We start from the raw sequence: 26488 nt of genomic DNA, 5'->3' as shown, positions 1-26488 counted from the left end.
GGCCGTAGCAGCACACAGGTGAGTTGCTGGTGTCCACCAGGCACACACATACAGCAGACAGTTCAATAGCGTGCAAGGCAGGGGGCAGGCAGAGAGCGACGTCAGAGGAGCTGAGAATCCAACACCAGGAGAACTCACTGAGAAACGAGTCTCTCCGATACGAAGCCGGCTGAGGACAGAGGAGAGCTAGACAGCAGCGATTAAACATGGAATCTGCGGCGCACACTCAAAGGCAAGGCGCATTGCTGCGCAACGAAGCGATCCACAGCTCAGAAGACCACAGGTGACTAGACCGGTAAATTCACTTTGGAAAGCTGTGCCGTCCTTTCCAGAGAGTCGTGAGAAACAGGCGAACTGGGATCAGGGGGGTAGAAGCAGAGCTTGTGGTCAAAGACAGAAGGCATTGTGGTTTACCGGGGATCAGACGAAGCAGGTGAGTCAGAGACTGGCGGGATCTATACCGAAGAAGCAGTCCGGAAATGCTGGAAAGTCTTGCATGAGGCGAAGAATAACGTGGCAAAGGAGAGTCGGTGAAGACGGCGTCTTTATAGTGACAGGGGGTAATGATTCACAGGTGAGCGGCGTTAGCCTGATGAAGTGGGCATGGAGGACTGGCAGGTAGGTGTGGTGACGAGGCAGGGTGAATGGAAAATTACTGAATGGGCTGAGAAGATGGCATGTATGGAGGATGAAAAGTGCCCAATGTGACACAAATATCTCAGTCAGCACAGTTAAGATCATGTACAAAAATACTAAAAATATGTGAAAAGCTAACTATGGACTATTGGTGGAGAAAACTGAAATTAGGATGGGCATAAATATGATGACATGAATCCTTTTTTAGTTGCAGAAAACTGAAAAAAAAGCACAGTTGCACTTAACTCCATCTAAATATAACATGCCTAAATAAGGAACAGCTTGATTTAGAGCCGGGACTTATCCAACCTTACGTTTATGGCTTTCAGTGTGGTTTGGTTTCAGTGCAGCCAATGAAATTTAACTCACCTTCAAACTAAAATGTTTCTACGTACTGGATGGAGCAGAAAGCTTAGTTTATAGTTCCCAAGGAACTGAGTGAAAAGTGCAGAAATATGGAGCACTTTAACATGAGAGGAAAGAACAAAAAGTTGCACATCTGCTTGGTTACTACAGGTGGCTCTAAAGCCCTTCAGTGTAAACAAATACAAACAAACCTCCACTTTCTGTCGGCCACAAGTAGTAAATCCAGCCACAATCTTGTCACCAGATACAGTGTATGTCTGATTCCAAAGTTTCGACCTATCCTTGTGTGTTCTCCAGATAATCTCTTAATACGCCTGGAATGACGACACAGATGTTCGTCCCTCCTTGACAGGCAGCCATCAGACGATTTGGCTCTATCTGGCTGTCTGAGGATGTGGTTGTGTTTGATGTTTATGGAGAGGACGACTCAAACGAGGTGGACTGAATTCCGGAAAGTAGACTTAGAGCAATTTAGAAACGAAAACGGCAGCCCCGAACTGCTAACGATCACAATTAAGGTTGTTCTGGAGGTCATTAGCACTGTGTACATGTTAGACCTTTGAGTTTACAAGTTGCAGTGTCTCACCACATAAGTGCTCCACTGAAGAGGCACCATTTCAGAAAGAATGTTTGAAAGCAAAGAGGTTTTCCAAAGCAGCTGGTAAGTGCTGAGATGCACAGCGGGGGTTTGCTGTTTCTAAAATCCTAAAGGTAAAATTTTGGACAGCTTTAGTTATTTTATTGCCGTTTGTTAGCCAGGAATCTGAAGCATTCACCAATTTGCCTTTGCTTTTCTCAACACATACAAAGACCTCTGCCCTCATTGAGGTCATGGTGGTTTCTCTTTTCCTGGCCTCTCTTAGGTTATCCAGTGTGTGAAACCCTTGTACTCCACACTCCCATGACGGCCAACCTGAAAACAGTGCCAAAACTTGACAGCATTGTGACCCTGAAGAATTGTTTGGGCAACATGGGCTGACTGACTGGGCCTGCTGGTATCTGAGTAAAAGACTAATTAATCCCTCCAGTGACCAAGTCCAACGAGTCAAAGTCTCCTTCAACTAGGGCTGGGAGATACTGCCTATACGTAATACTGGGGTATTTTTCTTTGGTTATATTGTGGTTCACAATATACATCTTAATTTGACATTCAAAATCTCCTCTAAACTACTGTAGACTACTAAAATAGTCATCTACTCTACAAACTAATATTACAATAAAGTTAAATAAAGTACTATTATAATAAATGTAATTAATGTATTGTTATAATTAGGTTAAATAAAAGTACTTTTCCAATAAAGGTAAATAAAGTGCTGTCGTAGTTAAGTTAAAGTACTGTTATTATAAATTTAAAGTTCTTCAAAATAAAGTTAAATAAAAGTACTTTTACAATAAAAGGTAAATAAAGTTATATCATTATAAAGTTAAATAAAAGTTCTGCTGTAGTATAGCTAAAGTACTGTTATAATAAAGTTTTAGGTACTACTTAAAATAAGGTAAATAAAGTACTGTTATAATAAAGCTGAATAAAAGCACTTTTTTAATATAGTCAAATAAAAGTACTGTTGTAGTAAAGTTAAAGTACTGTTAAAGTAAGGATAAATAAAGTATTGTCGTAATCAAGTTTAAATGCTGTGATAACAGTTAAATAAATGTACTTTTATAATAAAGTTAGATAAAATACTTTTATAATAAAGTTTTAATACTGTTCCAATTAAGTTAATAAAGTTTTATTATAATAAAATAAAACAAAGCGGAACCATTGATGCTTTTATTCTGAAGTACACCACTCGTCTCCGGCCGGAAGTGTTGATGCTTTTGCTGTGAACCTGAAGCTTTCGGTCAACAGTTAGCTGTTAGCAGCTAGCACAAAGTTAAACTGTTACTGCTGCATTGGTAAACGTGAGGATTTATTCACTCTGAGCAGGAAAGAAACTTACAGCTCTCAAGGTCATATAGTCATTTAAGTCGCACTGGTGCTCCATGGTTGCAAAATGCTACTAAATGGTCACGGTAAGGAGCTCTGCAGATACAAAAACACACACCTTGCCTCCGACACTATAGCCCAGGGGCGATTGGTCTGGATGGGCAAGGAGTGTTTGAGACGGATCATGCTTGTGTCTTTACTTGCATAAATACTTAATTACCCAACATCCATTGCATCGGACCACAGCACTAAAAGGGGAACCCAGAGTAAAGGTCTGAGAGTTAATCATTGCAGGGTGGGTAGGTGACTCATTTTTGAAACACAACACTCATGGTAATCAGTGACATCCGGACCCTATGTTAGTCACTTGGTTCATGCTCAAAATCCATGTTTACAAGTATGTAAATGTTTATGAATGCATGTATGCATGCTACTTTGGGCTTCTGCGCAGATGTTTGGGCTTAAAAACGAGCCATATAGCTGATATTTCTGTCCACCGGAGCATCCTCAGTGATAGAGTTACAATAAACTCTTCTGGCTAAAATGACATGTCTATAAACTGAAGCGTCCTGGCTGTTACACAGAGATCAACAATAGGAAATGCTTCATGACAATATTCTCGCAGGAAGGAGATCATTTGGAAATTTGTCCGTTGATGTGAAGCAACCGGCTATTTTGGTAATTCATTGCTCAATTTCTGGCATTGCCTCAGATATGTGCAATGTTTTTAAAGATTGGCTTCACTACAATATTTTGATACTTCTGAGTGAGAACCCCTGGCCGTATTTCTATTAAAGGAGAAGTACTCTCTTCCTGAAATTGTCTCCATCCATCATTTATCTCTCCGGCGTGTAGAGAGCAGGGAGAGCTCCTGTACACAAACAGGAGAGATAGAACACCGGCACTCCACCTTCGAGCCCCATGTTTACCACCGGCTGTATATCCTTCACTGGCTCTGTTTGAAAATATCCCCGCATATACAAACAACTGCGGCTGTGTGTGCATGAACCGCGAGTGCGCGCTGTGCGTGAGGGCAAAATTGAAAACTAGACAAATAGGAGGAAAAAAGAAAACGTCGACAATTGTGGAAATCATGTTTGAGCACATTTGTAAACAGAGTGTAACTGGGCAATCAACCAGGAGGCTGCGTATGTGGGGTCGGACTTTACAACGGGCGACAAAGTTGAGTTGTAATCACGTAGACCTGTGGTAATGAGGGATTAAGGAAGTCAGAAGCCTTGTGATGCTGAGGTACTATGATTGTATATGTAGCAGAGGGCTTCACTGATCTAAAATGCGAGACACATTCAGGAAGAGAGCTGCATCTGCAAGGCCAAAATCTGACCAGGACTATGGTCAAGTTTGCAACACTGGACTTGTGCGTGTGTGGGTGAGTGGGAGTTTTCTGAGTGTGTGTTTGTGAGAGTGTACAAAAACACTAAATAACAGATTGGGAAATTGCCTCGTTAATTTGTATTCTGTTCAGCCATCCAAGACTGCGCTGTAGGCATTTGAAAAGCCACAATAGCGCAGGATAGTCGAGCACTCTCACAAGCGGCTGGATGAGTCACTTGCGGCTGCACAACAAGCCTGTACCACCCACTAACCTTTTAAAGAAGAAGAAAATACACTTGCTTTCATAACCGCAGAAGGAGAGTGAAAAGGTTTTGCATCCCTTGCAGCTGTGAGTGTGCAGGTTACACAAAGAAATCCCCTGCTGGACCAAGAGATGTAAAAGCTACCAAAGGACAACTGTCCTAAGTTACATTACGTCTCCCGCTGGGATGGACTAAATGGACATGAAGCAAAGGGAGGGATGCCTCCTGCTGCATGGGAGGGAGTTCCTGCTGTATATCCCAAAGTATGCTGTATCACTCTCTTAGATCAAGATGCATTTAACTAGTTAGATTAGATAACCTGTTGTCTGGTAGGTGTCTACAGGAATCAGACCCTTAAATCTAATGATTTTTTTAAGGCCTTTTTGGATTATTATTTGACCAAATTTAGGACTGATTTTTGTACAAACATCAGTATTCATGTGGTCCTGAGCAGAGGTAGGTTTTATGTAGGAATATGGTTATTAGAGCTTGACTCACTTTGACAAAAACAAATTAAAAGATGGGTAAATTAAATTAGGTCAAATGTTTGTGGCAGTTACGACCTCACAAATCCAACTTTAACACTGTTTAATTTCTTTTAAGCCTAATATTCATACAATTAAATTGAAGACATTTTGAGAGTTAAAGGCCCTGCCGACACCCCATAAGTGGCGTAGATGGCGCATACACACACAAACACCTCCTCGTGTTTGCGTTTCCACTGCATTAGTCTGTGCTGGGTGTAAGTCTGATACAATGAAGCTAGGATAACCATCTATTAACAGGACTAAAGTATCTTTCATGTTGTTGCTAAGACTGAAAATCCACTTTCCATTGTAAACAGATATTGTTGCCCTGGTAATGTGTGGTTTTTAAAGGGACAGTGCACCCCAAAATTATAAAGACATTTTTCTTCTCACCTGTAGTGTTATTTATCAGTCTAGATTGTTTTGGTGTGAGTTGCAGAGTGTTGGAGATATCAGCTAGTGTTATTTATCAGTCTAGATTGTTTTGGTGTGAGTTGCAGAGTGTTGGAGATATCAGCCGTAGAGATGTCTGCCTTCTCTCCGATATAATGGAACTAGATGGCACTCAGCTTGTGGTGCCCAAAAAAATACATTTAACATGTCAACAGCAAAGTCTCTTTACAGAAATCGTGACCGGTTTACTCAAGATAATCCACAGACCTTGTTGTGAGCAATTTCATGTTGGAACTATTTTTCTTTCTACTGAACTACACCCGCCATCTGTATCATCACACAGAAGGAAGCGTGCATCTACTTATGGATGAGAGACTCATGCTTAAAACAGTGCAAGATGTAAACATTAATGGCGTCCTCTTTGCCTGAGCTGTAACGTTAGCTAGCTCAAAGGTGCTAGGTGAGCTAGCAGTAGATGCACACTTCCTCCTGCATGGTGATACAGTTGGCGGGTGTAACCTGACACCTGCTACATAACATGCAAATATAACTTAAACAAAAAAAAAGGGGAAATTCAGTCGCTCTTAAACCTTGAAGGACACCCCACCTTACTCACATAACTTTTAACAAGAATCTAAAACACTTCAAAGTGCAACTCTGCCCATCACACCAAACAGGCCGAAGTAGTTTAAACCAACTGACCAACACTGCCATTCTTGGAGCTTGGACCACTTCTAGCAGGGCTAAAAATGGTTGTGCAGTCACTAATGTGAAGTAAACTGCGCAGAAAACGTGTCCATAGAATGATGTATTTATAAGGTAGAAAAACAACTATTACAGATGAATGAAAAGAAAGACTAATCAAAGATCAAACATGAGTCTTCGCACATCTGCCCGTTCTCTCCTTCCATATCATCATCAAGGCTTCAACCAAACAACACTGATTTTTTTTGTTCCCCGATTTTTAACCCATGAGAAACATTCTTCCCTCCTCAGCAGATCAAAGAGGGCTGAGTCGGACGCCAGGGGCCAAATCAATTATCCCAGGCAGCCATTTCCACTGTCCTCTCCGTCTGACACACCAGAAAAATCTGGGCCCTATCAAAGGCTGAAGGGGCCATCAGCCAGCCAAGCGAGCTATTTTCCTCCATTTTACTTTACTATTACCTTCCACTGCTCATTTTCTTTTCCCCAGCTATTATCCCTTTACCCTGTTTCACTTTATCCTTTCCATCTAGCATTCCTCTATTCTCTCAACCTTTAATCCGACTTCACACCATGTCTTAGTTTCAGCTCGACACTGTATGACCTTTCCATCCCGTATTATAATGGCATTGTCCTTTCCTCTGTATTTTCCCCCGTCCCTCACTCATACTGTTATGACAAATGTCACCTTGTAAAAAAATCCAGCTGGCAGCTGCTTCCTCAAAGTCACACGGCTGTGCTGGAAACACAGCAGGTTTCCCCAATTCAGATTAGACAGGGGCAGTTTAGCTATTCTGCCTGTGTACAACCTTAAAGGAATGTACAAGTGTCATTGAATGGTTTAGCCCATTGGCTTCAACTCACTTACAGTAGCCTTTATATAATTAACTAATTTTGAAATTACAAAACATTTTTGTTATTTTACAGTAAACTGCAGTCTAAAGGCCTTTTTAAACCACGGGCGACACAAAAAACAAAACTAAAATACAGAATCTTCGTTGACGATTTTTCGCTTTTCACACCGAGGCCAACGCAGATATTCGCATTCTGTGCGCTCCATCAAAAATTAAACGTTCTCACCGTCACACCATTGTCAATATATATATATATATATATATATATATATATATATATATATATATATTTTATTTTATTTATTTTTTTACTATAATATACCCACAGTCAACTCTACACACTGGCGGGCTTGTTATTCCAGGTGTGCAATACGGTGTAGAAAAGTTATAATGTGGTTGCATTTCCAATGGGTGGCTCCATATTATTGTGACAAGCTTCACTGCACTGGTTTGCATCATTCGTGACCAGACTAAACAGAGTCCAAGTTTGTTTAACATACATATGAGTTTGTGATACATGGCCGTTAATATAAGGGTCATCTAATAATACCAGGACTCAGGGGCTCAGTTGATTTCTAAAGGAAAGACACTGAGCTCATATGCTTCCATTGCTGGTAATAACTACAGTAATACTAAATATAATTGACATAACACTATCACTTGTCCTATATGGTCAGATTTTATAGTATACCTTTTACGGCAACAAGCAATTTCTGACACTAATAACGCCCACAGCGTAACATCATGCATATGTTTACCCTTGTGTTCTCAGTTACTCATCATCACAAGCAAGATCAGCTGCTACACTTCCCCAGATGTTGTCTTACAGTCATTTAATCATCTTTATTTTAATTGTATCGTTGTGTGACGCCATGAAGAGAACTATGACATTGAGAAAATCTACTGATGGCGTGAGCAAAAGTTGCCATTTTATGGGTTTGAGAAAAAACTAAAATTTCAGATTTAGTGTGGATAAGCTCATAGAGATAGATGGGCTTGAATTTTGAAATTGACGTGCAATTTATTTGCATTTGGTGTGAAAAGTGCCTGGAAAAATATTTGGAATTTAATAATGCTGAAAGATTGCATGAAAATAATGAAGTGATAACAATTTCTTCCAAATATTTAACAATCCATGCTTTTAAAACGTTCAGCAATAATGTAAGGAAGTAAAGATTTGTAGTAAATGGGCAAATAAATTCCTTTAAAATACGACTAACTTTATTTTAATGACTGTGGAAATCCTTTACTAAGCACTCCCACTGTCCTGCAGCTGAATCGAAATAATCTCAAAGAGATACTAAAGACTGTTCAACAAGAACAAAATGAAAGTGCTCATGGGAGCTTTTTTGTGACAATTGATATAAAAGGACACAGGAGTCATTAAATATGACTGCCTACTGTACTTTAAAAGATAAGAGACAGCCAGCTCTGTCACTCAGTTGGATCCTTGTGATTAAAAGGCCAATTCATAGCCTGTCATTTAACTGGCAATCATAAGGCTCCACAGGACACACAAAAGACCTGTAATGTGGTGAATTAGGTCTAATTATGGGTACAGCAACATCCAAACAAGTAAGAGAACAGGTTCAGAGGGGAACATCATAGTTCATGAGATAATGGCAGTGTCATTTCATGAAGACAATTCACTGTGCTAGTCACTGGTTTTTCTCAACGGTCCATTCCACATTAGGTATTCAAACCATCTAAAACATCCCCTTTATATAGTAGAGATTCCCTCTGTCCTCTTAACCCCTTTACAAAAACGGCTTACATTTCCACAGGAAGGAATGTACAGAATGTGATCAGAGGTTAGACTGCTATGTTCTGCTAAAACAAGACACGTAACTCAAATATTCAGACACATTTAGACACCCAGAGAAGTAGAAAGTCTCTGCAGTGCTAATTTAATGGGTGCAAGTCAAACACAGGCAAACCTGATGAAACACATGTGAAACACCTCTGCTCTGTCAGTAGCCGAGAGTCGCTGTTCCTTTATCTTTCAGGTTTGTGTGTGCGTGTTTTATATGTTCAATATTTGTACTTTCATTCCTTAATGATTTAAAAAAAGATCCTTACCAGTTTCTCCTTGAAGACCATCTGTCTGAGCCACTTGAAATCCAGTGGTTTGAAAGCGGAAAAAACAAAAAGTGAGTCTTTTTCATAGTTCTCTGGCTTCTGGATAGCTCCCTCTGGATAGGTAATCCGTAAGGTGGTTTTGGTCCCCACGTCTTTGCTGTAACCGCTCACTGGGGCTTCGTTCAACCTGCCAGCACAGAACAAAATGTTTCAGTATGAGGAATCTGGGTTAAGAAAAGCCCATGGCACAGAAGTTAAGCACCTGGGATGTTTTTATTCATTCATCAAGTACTGCATATGTAATTTAATAAGATGTTCTCTATATTAGGAAACATCAAATACCACACATGGTACTGTTCACACTCTGTAGAGTTATGCCTTGTACATTTTATAGCTTATGCACAATACTATTGTTCTGATGGCCATTCACATATCAAAATTAATTTACTCCAGCATCATCTTACCTCACTACAACATCGTACTCATCTATCCGGGAGCCCAGAGACTTGTTGAACAGGATTCCCCCGTTGCCCACAATGATGCATCTTTTACAGTTGAGACTGCAGGACAGAGGGGTCAGTTAGTAACGTTACAGGGAAAATTTGCCACCTAGTGTGTGCTATATTGACAGAGAAAGGTGAGCTCGCATCTGCAAATCTGTTGGTTTTCCAGTGTCCAGCAGCATCATTCGATGTGACAGTGATGTTGTTGGAGGAAAGAAAAACTAAAGGTTGGATTTCGCCTCAGGGTAGCCAGGACGCGTAATCTAGTTACCGCTCTTAACAAAGAACGTTCTCGTCCTGTTCGCTTGTATTACAAACTAGCAATGTTTCCAACAACGGAAATGGCATCCTCAAAATATGAGTGCAGAGGATGTTATGGATGGAGATATATTTTATAGTGTTCAGGCTGACTCAGATATTCAGCTGACCTTATTCGTGCCAGATTATACAGCTGAAGAAATGCAGCGGAGAGAAGCCGAGGCTGCAGCTGCATTACGTGCAAGAGGATACAGCCTGTGGGGACCCTCATGCACCTGAGCTGCTGAGAGCATGCACCGACTAGTGGTGCCATTGCTCAAAATGCCCTTCAATGCCAAAAGAAACTGAATCAGTCTTCTGCAATAACCTTCAGTGTGAGCAGTTTTTGTTGGATACTGTCACTGTCACTTTACTCCCCACTTGGATAGAGGTGTGCTGGAGACTGTCTTCAGGATCCTGAAAATAAACTAGAAAAGACAACCAAGACCAGCAGGACCAAGAAGGCAGATGACAATTTAGTATATTTTGTCAGCTATTTCGTTGTTGCCTCTTAGCAAAATGCTTCAAGTAATTTAAGTTGGACTTTTATTGTGATAGGTAAAACACATTAAAAGAGCAAAGCAGTTTACACCAGTTTAGGGTGTTCTGAGACCTAGAATTGTCTTGCATTGGTCTGAATCAGGGACTGATTTTGTTACAAAGTTGTATAATTGCCTAGAGTTGGTTCGTGTTCTCACGGCAGCATTTACAAGCGGACCAGATCAAATTACAATATATATATGTATATATATATATATTTATTTACGTTTATGTTTGTTAATAATTCCTGTTTATTTAACTATATATTTGTAAATACTATTGTTTAAATTTCTTATATTTTCACGTATCTTTCCTCTCTTGCAAGGAGCACCTGTAACATAAATAATTTCCCCTCGGGGATCAATAAAGTATTTCTGATTCTGATTCTGATTCTGATTCTGAATGCCTTGTGTGTGAAAGCTGCTCTTGATTGGTCAGAATTTCCATGCGGGAAAAATCCAGGAAGTAAACAAAACGTTAAAGAAGAGTACACTTGCAAGATAAATGTGACACTTTCTAATGTCACAATGGAGGGACAACTACGCAGGTTCATTTTAGCGCTGCTCATCGTGGACTATATTGCTGTCATTGTTCATTTTAGTCAAACCATACAGTTTGAAAACGAGGCGCGGCTCCAACTACAACACAATGTCTGATGCTCATGTTTAACCCAAACAATGCGTAATGCGACTACAGTTGGTTCAGATCGAGGTTGGAACACGTTCTCACCACAAACGAACCGCACCAGAGTTCGTTTGTAACCAGACTGTGACCACCTCTTCGAGAGGGTCTCGGCCCGGTTGTTTTGGTGCGCTACCGACTGCAATTGCTGTGTTCACACCTGCCCCAAGAACTGCACTTAGGGGAAAAACAGAACTTGAGTTCAACTGAACCAAACCAAACAGCGCGGGTGTGAAAGCATCAACACTTGGTCTTGGCCAACAAAGTCTTAGCGATAGACTAGTAGCTAGCACGCAATGTACTTGGTACATGAAGGCACTGCCGGTACAGCTCTGTGAGCAGGTGAACTCAGCTTCCTCTGACAATATAGCACTCACTGAGGAAATTATTGCTTCATTTGACTACATTTATCATCAGCACTGATTCCATGAAAGTGGTTATATAGAATTTCATATAACAGACAGAAAAGTTCATAAAAGTTCACATACTTCACATTAAAGTTAGAACATATTTCCTTCAGAGAATGATAGACAGACAAAACAGAACATCATGTTAATGTGGGTGAGAGGCAATAATTACCTGTCCAGCTCTTCTCCAAGTCCATAATTTTTCGTGGCAGTTAAAATGGTGTCTATGATTCTCTCTGCAAAGGAAAAAAAGAAATAAAACACCATGAGTGGACTACATTTAGTTTCACCTACACTGCACTTTTTAGATGAGGGTACGAAATATAAATACTTCTGTAGGTAACTTTGTGCAGTTTGTATATAAAATATCTAAGTGGATAACAGCTTTCTTGGAAATGAAAGGGAGACTAGATACTTCCAGAGTGGGGTCAAAGCCATGATTTGACAGTGGATAATGGAGCACTACCACCAGGGTCAGTCACCTAAAGCCCTCCTTATAGAGCACTTCACAGATGACCACAGATGAAGTGATGTTTTCTAGTAATGAAAATTAAATATCTGAAAAGCCCAAACTGAGAGAAATGCTCCTTTAAAAAGGAATAACAAACTGCCAAGGACTTGGACATACCACTAGAGATAAAACAATCTAGGTGGTCCTAAGACAGTTGGAGGAGAGAACACCTCTCTCCGTTTATTCAGTGACAGATAAGGAGTGACCAATCAGCCCTCAGGAAGAGTGCTGATGGGATTACGGAGGGAAAAAAGCTGTTGTGTTCCTGGGAGGAGTGAATCTGCGAGAAACAGACATACAGGGTTCGGGATGGTATGCGTGTGTATGTAGAAACTCTCCCATAAAAGCACTCAGAGAGGAATGCTGTTTTCAAACAAGCACATTCTCCTGGTTAAGTGGGCGATATTGAGCTTGTCTCCTTGCGTGGCCAGCACCCCGTCTGATCGCAGGGTGAGAAATGGGGATGTTTAGCCATAGCACGCATTCCTGCCATGTTCTACGGGGCATTCTGCGAGAGTCACGCTTCCAGCATTAGATATTACACATATTTACCTCTCCTCTCCTGACCATTTTTAGCCCTCTAACATTCATAATTTACGAGGACGATATCCTGAATGTGCAGATTCCATTACAGTTGTTACTATCTTTGATCCAGGTTTCATTTATAGTAATACAGATGCACCAAAGATAGACCACTTGGTTTAATGATGGCAGTTAATCAGCTTTTCTTTATTTGCATTCCACAAGTCTCCCAGCGTCACACTTACTAAATTTACTACTAATATTCCACTATATTCTGTATATGGTAACATTAGACATTTAATACTGGTCACGTTAACAGCATATTATGTTTACATATTCTGAATCTGGCTTTATTCTGAATGTAGCATTTTCCGATTAAAGGCTAGTTTATGCTCAACATTAGGAACGTATATAGACAGTGGCAAAGCCTTCTATCCGTACTCTGCGTTCATGTTGTCCGTCTTTGTGCACGTTTTGTCAAAGCTTACGGATACGGACAAAACAAAGCAATACCACTGGAATCCTTGGGGGCAGTGTTGTGTAGTTCAAGTGAGACATGACTGTAGGACACGACAGACATTTCAAACATGGCAGAACGAAAGGAATTGGTGATACAGTTAAAAAAATGTTTGGTGTTGTCAGAAACCATGGATGTATAAAGAGAACTGGATACAGCGTTGGAGGCAAGGCCCTGTTCATCCCATTAAAGTTGCTCAGTGGCGGATGAGGCCAACAAGTATAAATGAGCCTAAAGCTCAAATATCGCAACGCCCACTTTTCAAGAAGGTGGTTGAAGGAATGAAAGAGGGAGGCTCTTCACATGGTCCAACAAGTCCAACACCAGAAGTTAACCTAAGCAAAATGAGAAAAGCAGCTCCACCTGTTTCACTTTTCCATATTTTTAGGCATGATAATTGGAGTGTGCATGGCTGCATGTCAACAGGAATATCAGCAGAATATTCATTGTCATTAGCTTTGTAAACACTTCAGTAGGAATCTTTTCTTTTTCGAAATTAGGGCAAAAACCTTTTTTTTGTACATGTAAACGTAGTCATTGTTAAAAAATGAGAGGCATTTTCATTGCCCTCTTTACTTCACTTAATGTAATCACCATATAGCACACTCTCTGCGAAGGGGGGCCAAGAGAAACAGCAAAGGAAAGAGTAAAGGGAGAGTGAGAAGATGAGAGTTTAGACTGGGGCCTCAGAGCAGTTTGTAAGACGTATTACAGCCCCATTCACCCTGGCTAACGATCCTAATGATTAACCTGCTGAGGAGAGGCGAGCAGAGCAACAGCCCATTGTTTGGATGTGGTGTCGATGTCTGGCGTCAAGCATCACCCCGAGCAGCATAAACACAAGGCCGAGGACCACACCTGGATCCAAGCGGGTGAAAAGTGAAAAATCACAATGGGCAGGACTCTCTTCCCGAGGACGACATGGAAGCTAATTGTTGTAAGTACTCGGGGTAAACATTTCAGGAAAGTATGTCTCGTGGTTGGAGCCAAAGACGAATGGCTGTTGGTTCAGACATTGGTCTAACATGGAAGTCTTGAAAAAAAAAAAAAAAAAAACTCTTTACTGGTAACATAGAGGAAGGTCGGAAGCATCACGTAACACATAAACACAGACACATTGTTGGGAAGAGTGTAGCCTAAACAATATAAAAGAATCGTGATCAGAGAGTGGTATTTGTCAGGCCTGCACTTTGGTAGCCTTTTAAAATCACCATCAACTGAAAGGTCATAAAATGACAATCTGATTGCAGTATAGTGACTTATCTATCAAGGATACTGATCATTTAACAATCCTGAAATATAGCCGTAGGGAGCAAGGTGATACCATCTTCCGATTCAATACCAGTTCAAATCTTTGGCATCAGTTTGTTGCATCCTTCTGGCTGAATCATGTCTCCTCCAAAGTATGTGTATAACTGCGTAATGGTGTGTGTGTGCCTTCAGTTGGTGAGCAAGCGAGAAAGACAAATATGTCTACAGTGAGAACCCAATGACCCAGGAATATCATTCACAGCTCCTCTGAATTAACTGATGAGGGCATAAGTTGCAAATAGTGCTGCAAACTGCACTTCAGGAGGTTCAATACACCATCATTCCTCTTTAACCACCAGGACGCCGGCATTCTCTGCCAACATTCTTGTCTTTCGGGGGCTATAGCGAGCCAAGTTTGAGGTACCAACCATGTTATGCTGGCTTGACCGTAAGAAGGTTGAATAATGCTTCAAAGTTAGGCAAAATTTTGGTGAAGGAAAAACTGGCAAGGCCATTTACTCTCGCTCTCGCGAGAACTCCAGGGTAACACAAAGGGGGTTTCTCAGCAGGTTCCAGAACAGAGGTGCTCCCCATCCAATCACCAAAATATGCAGTTCTTACAGAAATCTCAGCATGTCAAAAGTTTTTGTACCAAATCACAGCATGGGTTTTTATTTTGGTGTTCTCAAGGTCTTTGTATTTATGGTCATGGTTTTCATGGGAATAGCCATCATATATTTCCATCATGTTGCTGTAAGCCCCTATACACTTGAAAAGTTTGAATAGGCACTTTACCAGAACACAGTGTTTACCTATTTTGTGCACATATTTATGACTAGTGCTGAACTGCATCTCAAATTAATCTTCAGGTTCCCAGTTTTCAGATGATTTATACCACTTTTATGTGAAGTATACGGTTGACCTGCTATCTAAGATCCCCTATCCCTCCTAAAAAATAAAAAGACAAAAATGGGTCTATTGTAGGGAAGGGTGGAGTAAAAGTGGTTGAACAGCTTTGACACAAATTGTAAAGCACTGAGCAAATGTTGATTTTCTGCAAATCTGTCAAACATAATTTAAGATACTCTCTGCTCTCTCTAACTATATAGGCCTCTGGCTGCTGAACATCATGTTAACAGCTTTACTAAGTTCACTTTGGACTGCAGGAAGACATCAGAGAGAACATTTTACATACAGTGAGAATAACATTTAACAATTCATGCAAAATACAGCATAATACTTAAATTGACCGTTCAGTGGCTGACTGGCATCCTGCCGTGCTGATAAGTATGTTTTTTCCCCCCCTCTGAGACCAAATCAACACAGCTTTAATGTTCTCTGCTGTGGGTGATGTGTGCCAGAGATACCTCCTGGCAAAAAAAAAAGTAAAAATAATCCTCCCGCCCACCACCACAACTCCATGTTCCCAATTTGGAATCCTTTGTGGCGTTCTATTCAAGATCCACACGTATCATCTCTCCACATGAGTACCGCTAAAAGGGAAACCCCGCTGCCATCGCGGTCCGTGGAGAAAACAGAAACCAGGTGTAACACTCACACAGGGAGTGCTCTTTTGATAGCGACTGAGACAGTGTGTGTGTCTGTGTGTGTGTTCATATGACAGTGGAAGAACTTGCCGGAGCACAAAGGTAACATTCACTGTACCTTCTGCTTGCAAGTATTGGAAAATGTGACAGAGCATGTCACTGAAGCCAGCTTAATGTTATCTCTTCACTTCCCATGGCATTGTGTACTGGTTTGATATCTAAAGTGCTGGAGTGTGTTAAGGTCAGGGAACAAGTACAAGCACTGTGTATGGAAACATTAAAGTTGGAGTGTTGGGAGACATGCAAGCTCCCTCCTCCCAAGATAGAATTCATCTCGCAAACAAGACAACATCACTGACGAGGGTTTTACTGTGACAAACACAGAAGCCTACAGGGCCGAGATGGTAAATGAACTGACAATTTCATATATTCTGACCTATGGGCAGAGTATTATGAACTGTAAAACAAGTCTTTTTTCAGCCTGGTCAGAAGTTACAACACTGGTTCAGCCAGACTGCTAAGCTAAAAACTGGCCAGGGGTAAATATCTGATACATCAAACAGCAGATTAGTTTCATGGCATTTTGCCACAATAACACACACACACACACACACACACACACACACACACAGAGTCTTTGGGGAATTCCAGGTTTTGAAATGGGCTTTCCTTTAAGGCCCATTTTTTAAAGTAAAAATACAGGATTATTTTGATTCAACACCTCCTTTCTGAAATAATCTCTAGCTCCAAACTTGTTTTGGCAATGTGCTCAATGATGCTCAAATATTAATGTTATTAAGTCAACTGTCAAAAAGCATTTCTTAAAGGGATACTTTGCAGATTTTTAACCAGCTTTTCATCATAACAATGTAGGTAGTGTGTGTAAATGAACTTCCTCCATCTTACCAGTGCCCAGGTCTCCCCGCTCAAATCTTTTCACATCATCTGGTGGATTTTTTACTGGTTCTTGGGCTGTTGTTCAAACTACAGCGCCTTTATTGGATGAACCCAGAGACAGGGACTGGATCTGACAGCCTGACTTTGCTACGCCATATCAGAAATGCCAGATAGTCTGAAAACTCTCAGTCCAGTCAATTTCCAATAGGCGTAGTATCCCTGGAGTGAGTGTGCAACAGCAAAAAATGACGTTATCACATACTTGTTTTAATTGTGAAGGCTACGTAAGTTATCAGTCACCGTCTAAAATGCCCCATATTAGATAAACTGCTGTGATTGGCCAGACCAAGGCCAGGTCAGCTGGAACTCTAAACGGGAGGGGAACCAGACCCATCCGCTAGAGCCAATAAAACATGAGCTCACAGATTCGTCTGATTCCCAGGCCGAGGGTTCAATAGGTTTTTAATAAATTAAGATCTGCTCATTGAATCCGGCCAGGAAACCTTATGATTGTCACAGTGACCTTTGACCATCCAAATCTAATCAGCTCATAGTTGTGTCCAAGTTAACATTTGTGCCAAATTTGAAAAAAATCCTGAATGGTGAGATTTCACATTCACAAGATTGAGACAGAGGAGGGCACTGTGACCTTGATCTTTGACCTATGACCACCAAAATGTAACTACTTTATCGTTGAGTCCAAGCTAACATTTGTGCCAAATTTGAATAAATTGCCTCAAGGCATTCTTGAGATATCACCTTCACAGGAGTGGGACGGACTGACAACCCAGAAAACATAATGCCTCCAGCCATGGCTGTCACCGGCGCAGAGACATAACAAGTTCATTAACTGTATCTGACACATCCAATCGGCAGCTGTAGCTTACTGTACTGCACCAGCTACTTACTCCAAACACTGAGCTGAATACTGAAAACCTGATTCAGAACCATTTGGTTTAGTTCAGTCTTCAACTGGGAGATTCTTAAATTGACATGAAGTGAACATCTAGATCGTTTCTCTATAGAAGAGTTCACGCTCTGTTGGTCATTGTTGAACTACAAAAACAACAACTCCACTTGTGTACAGCAGAGTTACACAGTAATGTGCATATTCAGCCAAAGATTGTTTGTGAGCAAAAAGACACACCAGCTGCAGGGAGCGCACAGAACACCCAAACTTTTCAGTTAAACGGTTACATAATAATTGTTTATTAGTTCATCAGATCTAATCTACTAAGAAAGACAAGCCTGCTGCCTTTATGTTTTCAGTTGCTTATTGCTAATAAAAAAAAAGAGTACAGGGAGATCAAATGTTTGATAAGAGAAGTGTAGACGTCATAGCTTGAGGAATCTGAGTTTCTTGCCAGCCAGGAGACGGATCTAAAATAAAACCAGCTATTGGAATCCATCCCTACTCAGAAGTCAAACAATAACCAGTAATGAATAATGTGAGATAGACATTAGGTCATATATTGCATTTAAAAAAGGCTGCGGTCCAGCAGTTGCTACTAAAATCTTCAATGTTGGAGTGTCCATGAATAAACCAATAGCAGGGGTTTTCAAAACCACTTCATGCTTACATTACTATATAATGATAGCATAACTTTGGCAAAGACTAAAGGTGTCATACTGTAAATGCATACTGTGATGGATGACCCATCTCCTGTTGTCTCAACTCAGGACAAGGCAATAACAAACCTGAGGCAGAATACGTGCTGCCAAAAAAAAAAACAGCCTCCCTACAATGACAAATGATGAAAAGTGCAAGGTGGCATAACATTGGCATTCTCCACAGCTGAACCATCAGAGCGAAACCTTGAGGAGAGTTTAAAAAGAGCAGGTATTTGGACAAAAAAAAAAAAAAACTCTCTGAATCGCTGCCCACTTCCTTGATTCTTTTCAGCAATTTGAAAAAAAAAGTAACAAAATAATTCAGAGTATCAGGCTACAGAATTTGTCTCATAAGAGACGTTGGCAGTTTGTTAATAAGGCTCACATGTTGCATCAGTGATGCCACAAGCAGATACAGTATGAGAGGTAAGGATGGCTGAAAACCACTTGTACATGTCCAATCCCAATATCTATACTGCAACCTTGGGAATCTGTTGGTACCAACACCAATTCCATAGTGTCTTTCCCCTCTCTTAAACAACTAAGCTGTTAATAATACATTTGTATGGATGCACTTTGCTTAACCCATCTAAAAAACATCATGTTGAAGCTGTGAAACAAATGTTTCACACTCCTCTTAAGGAAGAAATACATAGCCCACAACACTGCTGCTTCTTAACATCTACATTTTTCAAGTGAGTACTTTTAGCAGTAGTTTTGATGGTCAGCACCATTCAAACATTCAAAATGAATCTTATTGTTGCCCAACGTTGGGCATAAGTTTAAATCAGAGTATTTAGAATAACTGGATCTAACTCAACACCCAGTAGCATATACTTCAATGACAGATTAAAAACCTGTTAATATGTAGACCATAACTTAAACTATAACTTGGTAATAAAAATAGTGGATTTTCTTTTCCCTTTTAAATGTTATCATCCCTCACACTGGCTGCCAATCACAGCTTTTGATGTGTCGCACACTACATGCGCCAAAGGTGACAAATAGGTCCCCCGTAAAGGTTTTTTAAATTAAATTACATTTTTTAGCTGATTTGCCTCTTTATTAGGGAAATGAGTGCATACTGATACAGTCAATTAAAAATTCATGTATAACTTTTTGTATAGGGCCAGTTGAATATTGCAATAACAATGTGTGGTTATCACAACATCCTGTGATGTCTCTTTAAGCATTTACATGACAGTGTAGACTAATGGATCATACTGAATTATATTTTTCTTGTTTTTCCAATATTCACTCCAGTGACCAGTCAGACCAAATCTAATGAGAAGCCAGTTGGTGCGTGATGATAAGGAAGAAGGAGGCTGGCAGCCCTTACTTTTCATTTCATCACCTTTTGACCCAAGTGTAATGTTGGCAGCTCAATACAAAACTATAAATCATCTGAGCAATACTGAAAACACACAAATTTGAGCTTGGTACTAGCTCAATCAGATTGTTTATTACTCTAAGACACCAGGCACTGCAGGCACAACATACCTGCTGCCAAGCTCCCACACAGCATCTAAACCTCATAGAATTAGCAGCACCAACAACACATTCTCAGCTTTAACACAACAGATCAAAATGTTACCAGTGTTTATGTTCTTGTGGACACCACACCTGAGCACATTATTTATGAATGTACAGTAGATGTCACTAGTGATAGGTACTAGGTAGAATAAACTGTTCTTACCTTGCGTTTTGAAACCAAATGGAGGTAAGTAATTGCTGACTTTTCCGAGACGTTTGAAGTTCCGATCAAGAAACATGGGTGCTGGTTTTATGAACCTGCAACGAGGAGAAAAAAGAAATAGATATTACTTATTTTGTGAGCATTCCACCATGACACCTTTCTCCTCCCCATAGAGAGACCCTGTGATCTCAGCTCCATCTGGGCCAAAAGTGTTAATGACCTGGTCAACGTTTAAGCCACAAAGTGATAAACAAAATCGCTTGTTTCACTGTCATTAATCCCCATCTCCCCTGCTAAAGCCTCCCCAAAACAAGTGGAGCCTGAACTCAGCAAAGAAGCTAAAAACTAAGTGGGTAATAAAATCTGAGAGGCAGGGAGCGACACAGTTAGCGGCTGCAGAGCATAACCCATCAACATAACCTCTCCACCCAAGTCTAAATCACAGCTGACACACGGTTTTGATAAATCTGCTGGGACAACTTGCTCCTGCCAGGATGCTTTTCCTCAAATGATTTGGGGCGAGACTGTTTCTACAAACTGAATTAGAGTGCAGGAAGTAGTTCTCACTATTGCCTCTGAAAAAATACAGTATCCAGAAAATTCACATGACAGAGAAACTACTCCAGCGAGAACTAAGTCATCCTCACAGATTGAAAAGTTTGAAATTTAAAAAGAAGTTTATGACCAGTGTTTTTTATGCCCCATTAACTGCTACTTCCAGCATTGCCTCCTCCTCATCCTGTGTGTCTGTATGAATGTGTGTGTGTCCCTCTTTGATTAATTGATGCTCTAAAATCAAAAGAAGCCATTTCCTCTCAGTCACGCCTGCGACCCGAGCGCTGGGCTACGTGCCACTTCTGTAAGCGTGGCTCCAGGATGAATGTGTGTTTTTATGACCTGCTGTCAAACTAAAAGGAGGGGACGGACACAAGAGGAGAGAGAGACAGTTGCTCTCATCGTCTCTTTTCTGGCGTTAACACGCGTGGTGCTCTGTGTGTTTCCGTGTCAGACCTAAATAATCAATCAGGACGCACACACAGACAAGACAGAGCAAGGCGCCTTGGAGAGATCTATTGAGCTGGTGTGTATTATTTTGTTCATGACAGAAGACAGTTGCAGGGATTAGCGGAAGCCAGACCACTAGCGAGATAACTATTGCATCTCACTGAGGGGCTAATGGTTGGCTGTCACACACACAAACTCTTTCACCGACCATAAATTACAGCTCCCGCAGCTGACAGGCTACAGTAACTAGCAAAGGCATTTTAAACTGGAATCAGGAGAGGATATACAAGCACCATCACGCTCCCTTGTTTCTCAGCAGGAATCTTGGACAGCTTGTTCCCATAACACTGCCATGGGTTCACAAGAAATATGCGCAGCTCTGAGCCACAATGACCAAACATGGCCGACATTATTGGGAGGCCTTCCGGTTAGCTTAAACCTCATCCAAGCACCCTAATCGGTCTTTGATACCCTCATTATCCTCCAAGTTTAAAGCATGAAAGCTGAGAGAGGACTCTAGAGGAGACTCTCTCCCCTCCTCACATCACCTGACAGGGGCACACACGCACACACACTCACAGACTGCTGTCCTGCCAAAACAAATGGAGATTCATTAAACCCAAGAATTCTGAGGCCAGGAGAGGCTATAAATAACACGGGACCATTGCAAGTCACTGAGCCCTGACCGACAGTCAGTCACTGACATCCTGACAAAGCAGAGAGACAGGGGGCTGCTTGTTGTTAAATAAAAAGTGAGGGCTCCCAAAAACAGCCAGCAGGCAGGGAAGCATTGTGCTCATTTCCTTCGCTGGGTCCATCTCTCACGGGCAATATTTTCATAACCGTGCCGCTCCAAGTTCACTGCCAACACTTGATTTAAGGCTCCAATACAAACAGTTTTGGGTAAAGCGGAGGGGAGGGGAGGTGTGGAAAATAAATTGGATTCTGCAGGGCAGGGGGCTTCAGAAAAGACAAACATGGAGGAAGCAGGAGATGATTAGAGGGAGAGGACCTCACTGCGAGAGGTTAAGTAGGTTTTCTCTAACAGCTGAACTGTAGGCCACACCTATTTAAACAAAATGCTAACAAGGACTTTTAAATTAGTTTGTTTTGGCCTGGTAAACATACAGAGCAGACGGAGTTAACAAACACTATCTTAATTGGTTGACTCCTTCTCACACAGGACATGATAAATCACAAACTGCTTAATTGTGTAGGATCAACCATACACTTAAACTCATGCATACAAACACAAACATACACACAAACTTACACAAAGTGCAGCATTAATTGAGCTCATTGACCTATGTGTGGCTGGGCTGGAGGTGGTAGTAATCAGTGGGCTCCCTGTGGGGGTTCTGTGTTGTGCAGAACTTTGATCCGACACGTGCGGCTGATTAGAGGAAGTCATTAGGAGGGAGGACGTTGTTAACACGTAGCCTCTCAGATAGGTAGAGGGCAGCTCCACAAAACTGCTTCGTGTGTCTTGGTAAGTAGCGCTCTGCAATTTACAGCTGGCAGTGCTGCTGATGGTGTTTGTGATTCAGTCAGTATTTTCTGTATATATTGTGTCATATGGTTTGGATGGCCTCACTGACAGTTTAAAGGATCTTATTTTGATGGAATATTGGAGCAGAATATCACAGGCAGGGATAGAAAGAGTTTTATTAGATAAGAACAAGGCTCCAGACTGCTACCATTCAGTTTCATTTTGCGCCTATTTTTGGAGACAGTGCCACTAAATTTTATAACAATGATCACCAGTGTGACTTGCAAATATTCCCCCCGTTTGTTTGTTTTTTTTTAAATTATTATTTGTTTTGTGTTTTAAAATCAACCAAGAGAATTGGCGTCATGTGTACGTTGCTGCACGAGCAACATTACATCTGTTCTACTCATTGAGACTTTGCTCTGCTTTGCCTGTGTCTGTCTCCAATGGCAGTGGCAGCTGGCTTAACCATGGAAATGCGAGTGACAGTGATCTTAAGCGCAATATTTTTCTCAGTCAGCCAACCTGGATTAAATCCCGTCCACCTGTGCTTTTCAGGTGGTCTAGAGCAGTGGTTCCCAACTGGTCCAGATTTCTCCTTAGTCGTTAGTTCAAGGTCCACACAGTTTAATATATTCAGAGTCATACCTGCATCTGGCCATGTCGTTGAGCTAGTTTGGTGTCTCTGATAAGTAGCTGTCTTCACTAGACAGCAGGAAACGGCACTTCAAAATAAAAGCTCTGTGCCAGAAATTCACTGTACTTCAACATAAAGTGTGGTTTCTGCTTCAAACTAAATGTCACTCACATCTTGAAGGAATATAAAAAAGCCAAGGACATACATGTGACTACGTCCACTTTTTAAAATAAGGTGTTAACACGGAGTATAAAATACATACTGATATGGAAATAAGATTAAATGGATTTCATTCACAGGAAGTATAAAACATGTTACCTCTTTAAATTAAGAAATCCCATTAAATTCTGAGGGGAATTACTTTGTTCTTTAATTTAGAGTTGCTAGGAGAACAAAAAACTCTGACTATATATATACAGACATACATAGTACATTGTGCACTATGTAATATCTACATACACCTGTAATTCCCACCGGTAATGTTCCCAGAGAGTATCAGCAAACTTCAGAGCTGCGTAGCTAAGAGTTTGTGTCTCTTTCTTTAAAATATAACATTACATTGTTGATTCTGTTGTTTGTCTATGTATTACTAGCATTTTTGAGTAATATAATTAAGACTGAAAAAATATGAATGTGCTGCACATTGATTTAAAGTGATGCTAATAAATTTTGTGCTGGTGCCCCTAAACTTTTCAGTCAAGACTACGAGTGCTACTAGTGAACAGCCTGAGCCCTGTAGGGAAGTAGGTAGCAGGATTTTTATATAAAAGTGTGATTAAAAATACTTCAAAACGTAACATATGTTTATATATTTAAGTAAAAAGGTTTTGTGAAATGTATTGTTGACCTGATAGTGTATTTTATTAAGTACTGAACATTACTGGGCATCCTCAGGCAGTGGACAAATCATATTCAATACTTATTCTTAGAGATGGGTGGACAAATTTGTCCCATAACTAGTTCAAGTGCTGCATTGAAGTGCTACTGGCTATTGTTCAGCAATGCTGCAAAGTGCCCCTCTATTAGCTTAGCTCTGAGAATGCTGCTGATATAATACAATGCCCTATAGATTGAGCTGAGATGGACAGCAAATAGAGGCAAATAGAAAAATCAAAAGAGCCAATGACATCAGTGAGGGCCGTGGCGGATTGTGTGGACTGTGTAGGCTGGGTATCAGGAAGCTCGTGATGAGTCAGGACAGGAAGTTGGTTGGTGTCGTTCACAGAAAAGGCCTCTAAGGCTCTTGGATGTGATAGGAGAAAGATGGGAGACCTTGTACTCGCCTGACAAACGTTCTTTTGTGTAACAGGGGGATCACAAGGACACAGTCGGGGGTTTGTAGTGGGGGAGAACATGATAGACACATGATTGAAACTGGGAAAGATTGCAGAGGAATGTGGGGGCTTCTCTGTTTCTGACTCAAAACCCTTAAGGCCAAGTTGGCTTGAGTAGTGACATCATGCGTCTTGGTATGCTCGAGTGACAGTTTTAGCTTTTCTCCCGCTGACATCCAATTAAAATGATTTGTTTGCGAAGCTTGCATGTGAAGATTAAAAGGAGTGTGCCTGCATCCAGCTGCATCTCCACTGTTATGTGAAATTATGTGCAAAAAAAGGGTGATCCTTCTCACTTAGGATAGATGGTGGTCATCTTGGCTGCTGCATATCCTGGCTTGCACACTCCTTCGCTGAGGTTGCCGTACTTGTATGCCAACTCTGGTGGCCTGTACATTGAAAGAACAGAGGAGAACGATTAATCAGACACATTGTGATAACTGATTATCAATTACACTGACACATTTCTAAGCCTCAAAAACTGAGCTTGTCAAACAATCTGCTTGAGAGATAGGTGGAAAAAAACGGGTTGCGTAGGAAGTTGGAGAGCTCAGCAACAGCTCAGAGGATCACCTGTGTGTGGCGAGACAAAGCAGAGGGGCCCTGTTCAAATAATCACACCGGCAGTGCTAAAACTAGAACCTCCCGATTACTAGAATGATCATTAATAATCTGATGTATGCCATGAATCTAGTTCAAATAAACAGCGAGAAGGGAGGGAGGGCCGAGTCGTAGCACCATGTGAGGCCCGAAATCAGAGCTGGCAGGAGAAGCTGTCTACTGGGGCTTCTTGTGCACAATTTGGAGCTCCTCTATGTTGATATATCAAGGGAATACTTCATTCCACAAATAATAATTTGTGTATCAATTGCTCACCTCGTGTTACGTTGAGTAAACTTTTATTCTTGCGTGCTCCCAGAGAATAAAGAATCAAATAACTGAGAAAATCCTTGAGGAATTGAAGTCATACGTGACCATGTTTAACAACAGCAAAACTATATCAAAGCATTCGATTACAAACTTTAACATAACTTGTGGAGTATGATCCAAGTCTAATATATCCATCATACACTCAGTACTTCCCAAACAGACTGCCCTTTATGACAGAGAACTGAACTGAAAGTGAAACTTATCTATGCTCTCTTCAAAGCCAGACTCCATTGACAAAAATAGTAATTTCATCTTGCTGTACACGAGAGCTGCTGCTGCCTCAATCGGTTGTTTGTTTTTATTATTGTGTGAGTTTGATGAATCTGAACAAACCCTTTAAAACACCAAGGTCACACAACAATACAAACAAACTAAATGATCAGGGCAGCAGTAGACCAAAAGCTCTCATGTTCAGCAAGGTAAATAACTGTTTTTCCTCAATGGAGTCTGGCTTTGAAATAGCAGATATGAGAAATAACTAGCAGAAATAAGTTTCACTTTTAATAAAGTTTTCCTACAGAATGGGCCGTTTGTTTGGAAAGTGTTAAGCATGCGACTGGACAAATGAGACTTGGATTATACTGTGCAAGACGAGTTGTGTGCGCGCGTGTGTGTCTAACAGTTTGGCTTTAAATATTCAGTAAAAACTAAACAGTAATGATCTCTCGTTTCTTACGTTTATAAACAACAGTAACTCAGAGTGAGATTCAGATTCTGTATACAATATTAATAGTTCAACTAAATAAAATCTACCACAAATTACACATTTAAACAGTTTCCAAACACAAAAATGTCCCCTGGGATCTATACATATACAGTGGTGTGAAAAAGTGTTTGCCCCCTTCCTGATTTCTTACTTTTTTGCATGTTTTCCACACTTAAATGTTTCAGATCATCAAACAAATTTAAACATTAGTCAAAGATAACACAAGTAAACACAAAATGCAGTTTTTAAATGAAGGGTTTTATTAATGAGGAAGAAAAAAATCCAAAGCTACATGGCCCTGTGTGAAAAAGTGTTTGCCCCC

General features: G+C 40.8%; 1 protein-coding gene across 5 annotated transcripts in view; it reads right to left on the bottom strand.

Annotated features, from left to right (window-relative positions):
* Window positions 1-26488, bottom strand: part of st3gal3b (ST3 beta-galactoside alpha-2,3-sialyltransferase 3b) — a 76731-nt gene that overhangs the window by 19461 nt on the left and 30782 nt on the right. For all 5 annotated transcript variants that reach the window (XM_050074708.1, XM_050074707.1, XM_050074710.1 and 2 more), the window contains 5 exons: window positions 24827-24919; window positions 20066-20160; window positions 11686-11749; window positions 9550-9645; window positions 9086-9272 (listed from right to left, as the gene is read on the bottom strand). In XM_050074708.1, the coding sequence (XP_049930665.1) occupies window positions 9086-9272; window positions 9550-9645; window positions 11686-11749; window positions 20066-20160; window positions 24827-24919 (535 nt within the window). The remainder of the gene's footprint in view (window positions 1-9085; window positions 9273-9549; window positions 9646-11685; window positions 11750-20065; window positions 20161-24826; window positions 24920-26488) is intronic.

The sequence above is a fragment of the Epinephelus moara genome, chromosome 21 (assembly GCF_006386435.1).
Source record: "Epinephelus moara isolate mb chromosome 21, YSFRI_EMoa_1.0, whole genome shotgun sequence".
Taxonomy (NCBI): domain Eukaryota; kingdom Metazoa; phylum Chordata; class Actinopteri; order Perciformes; family Serranidae; genus Epinephelus; species Epinephelus moara.
This window is presented reverse-complemented; position numbering and strand designations above follow the sequence as displayed.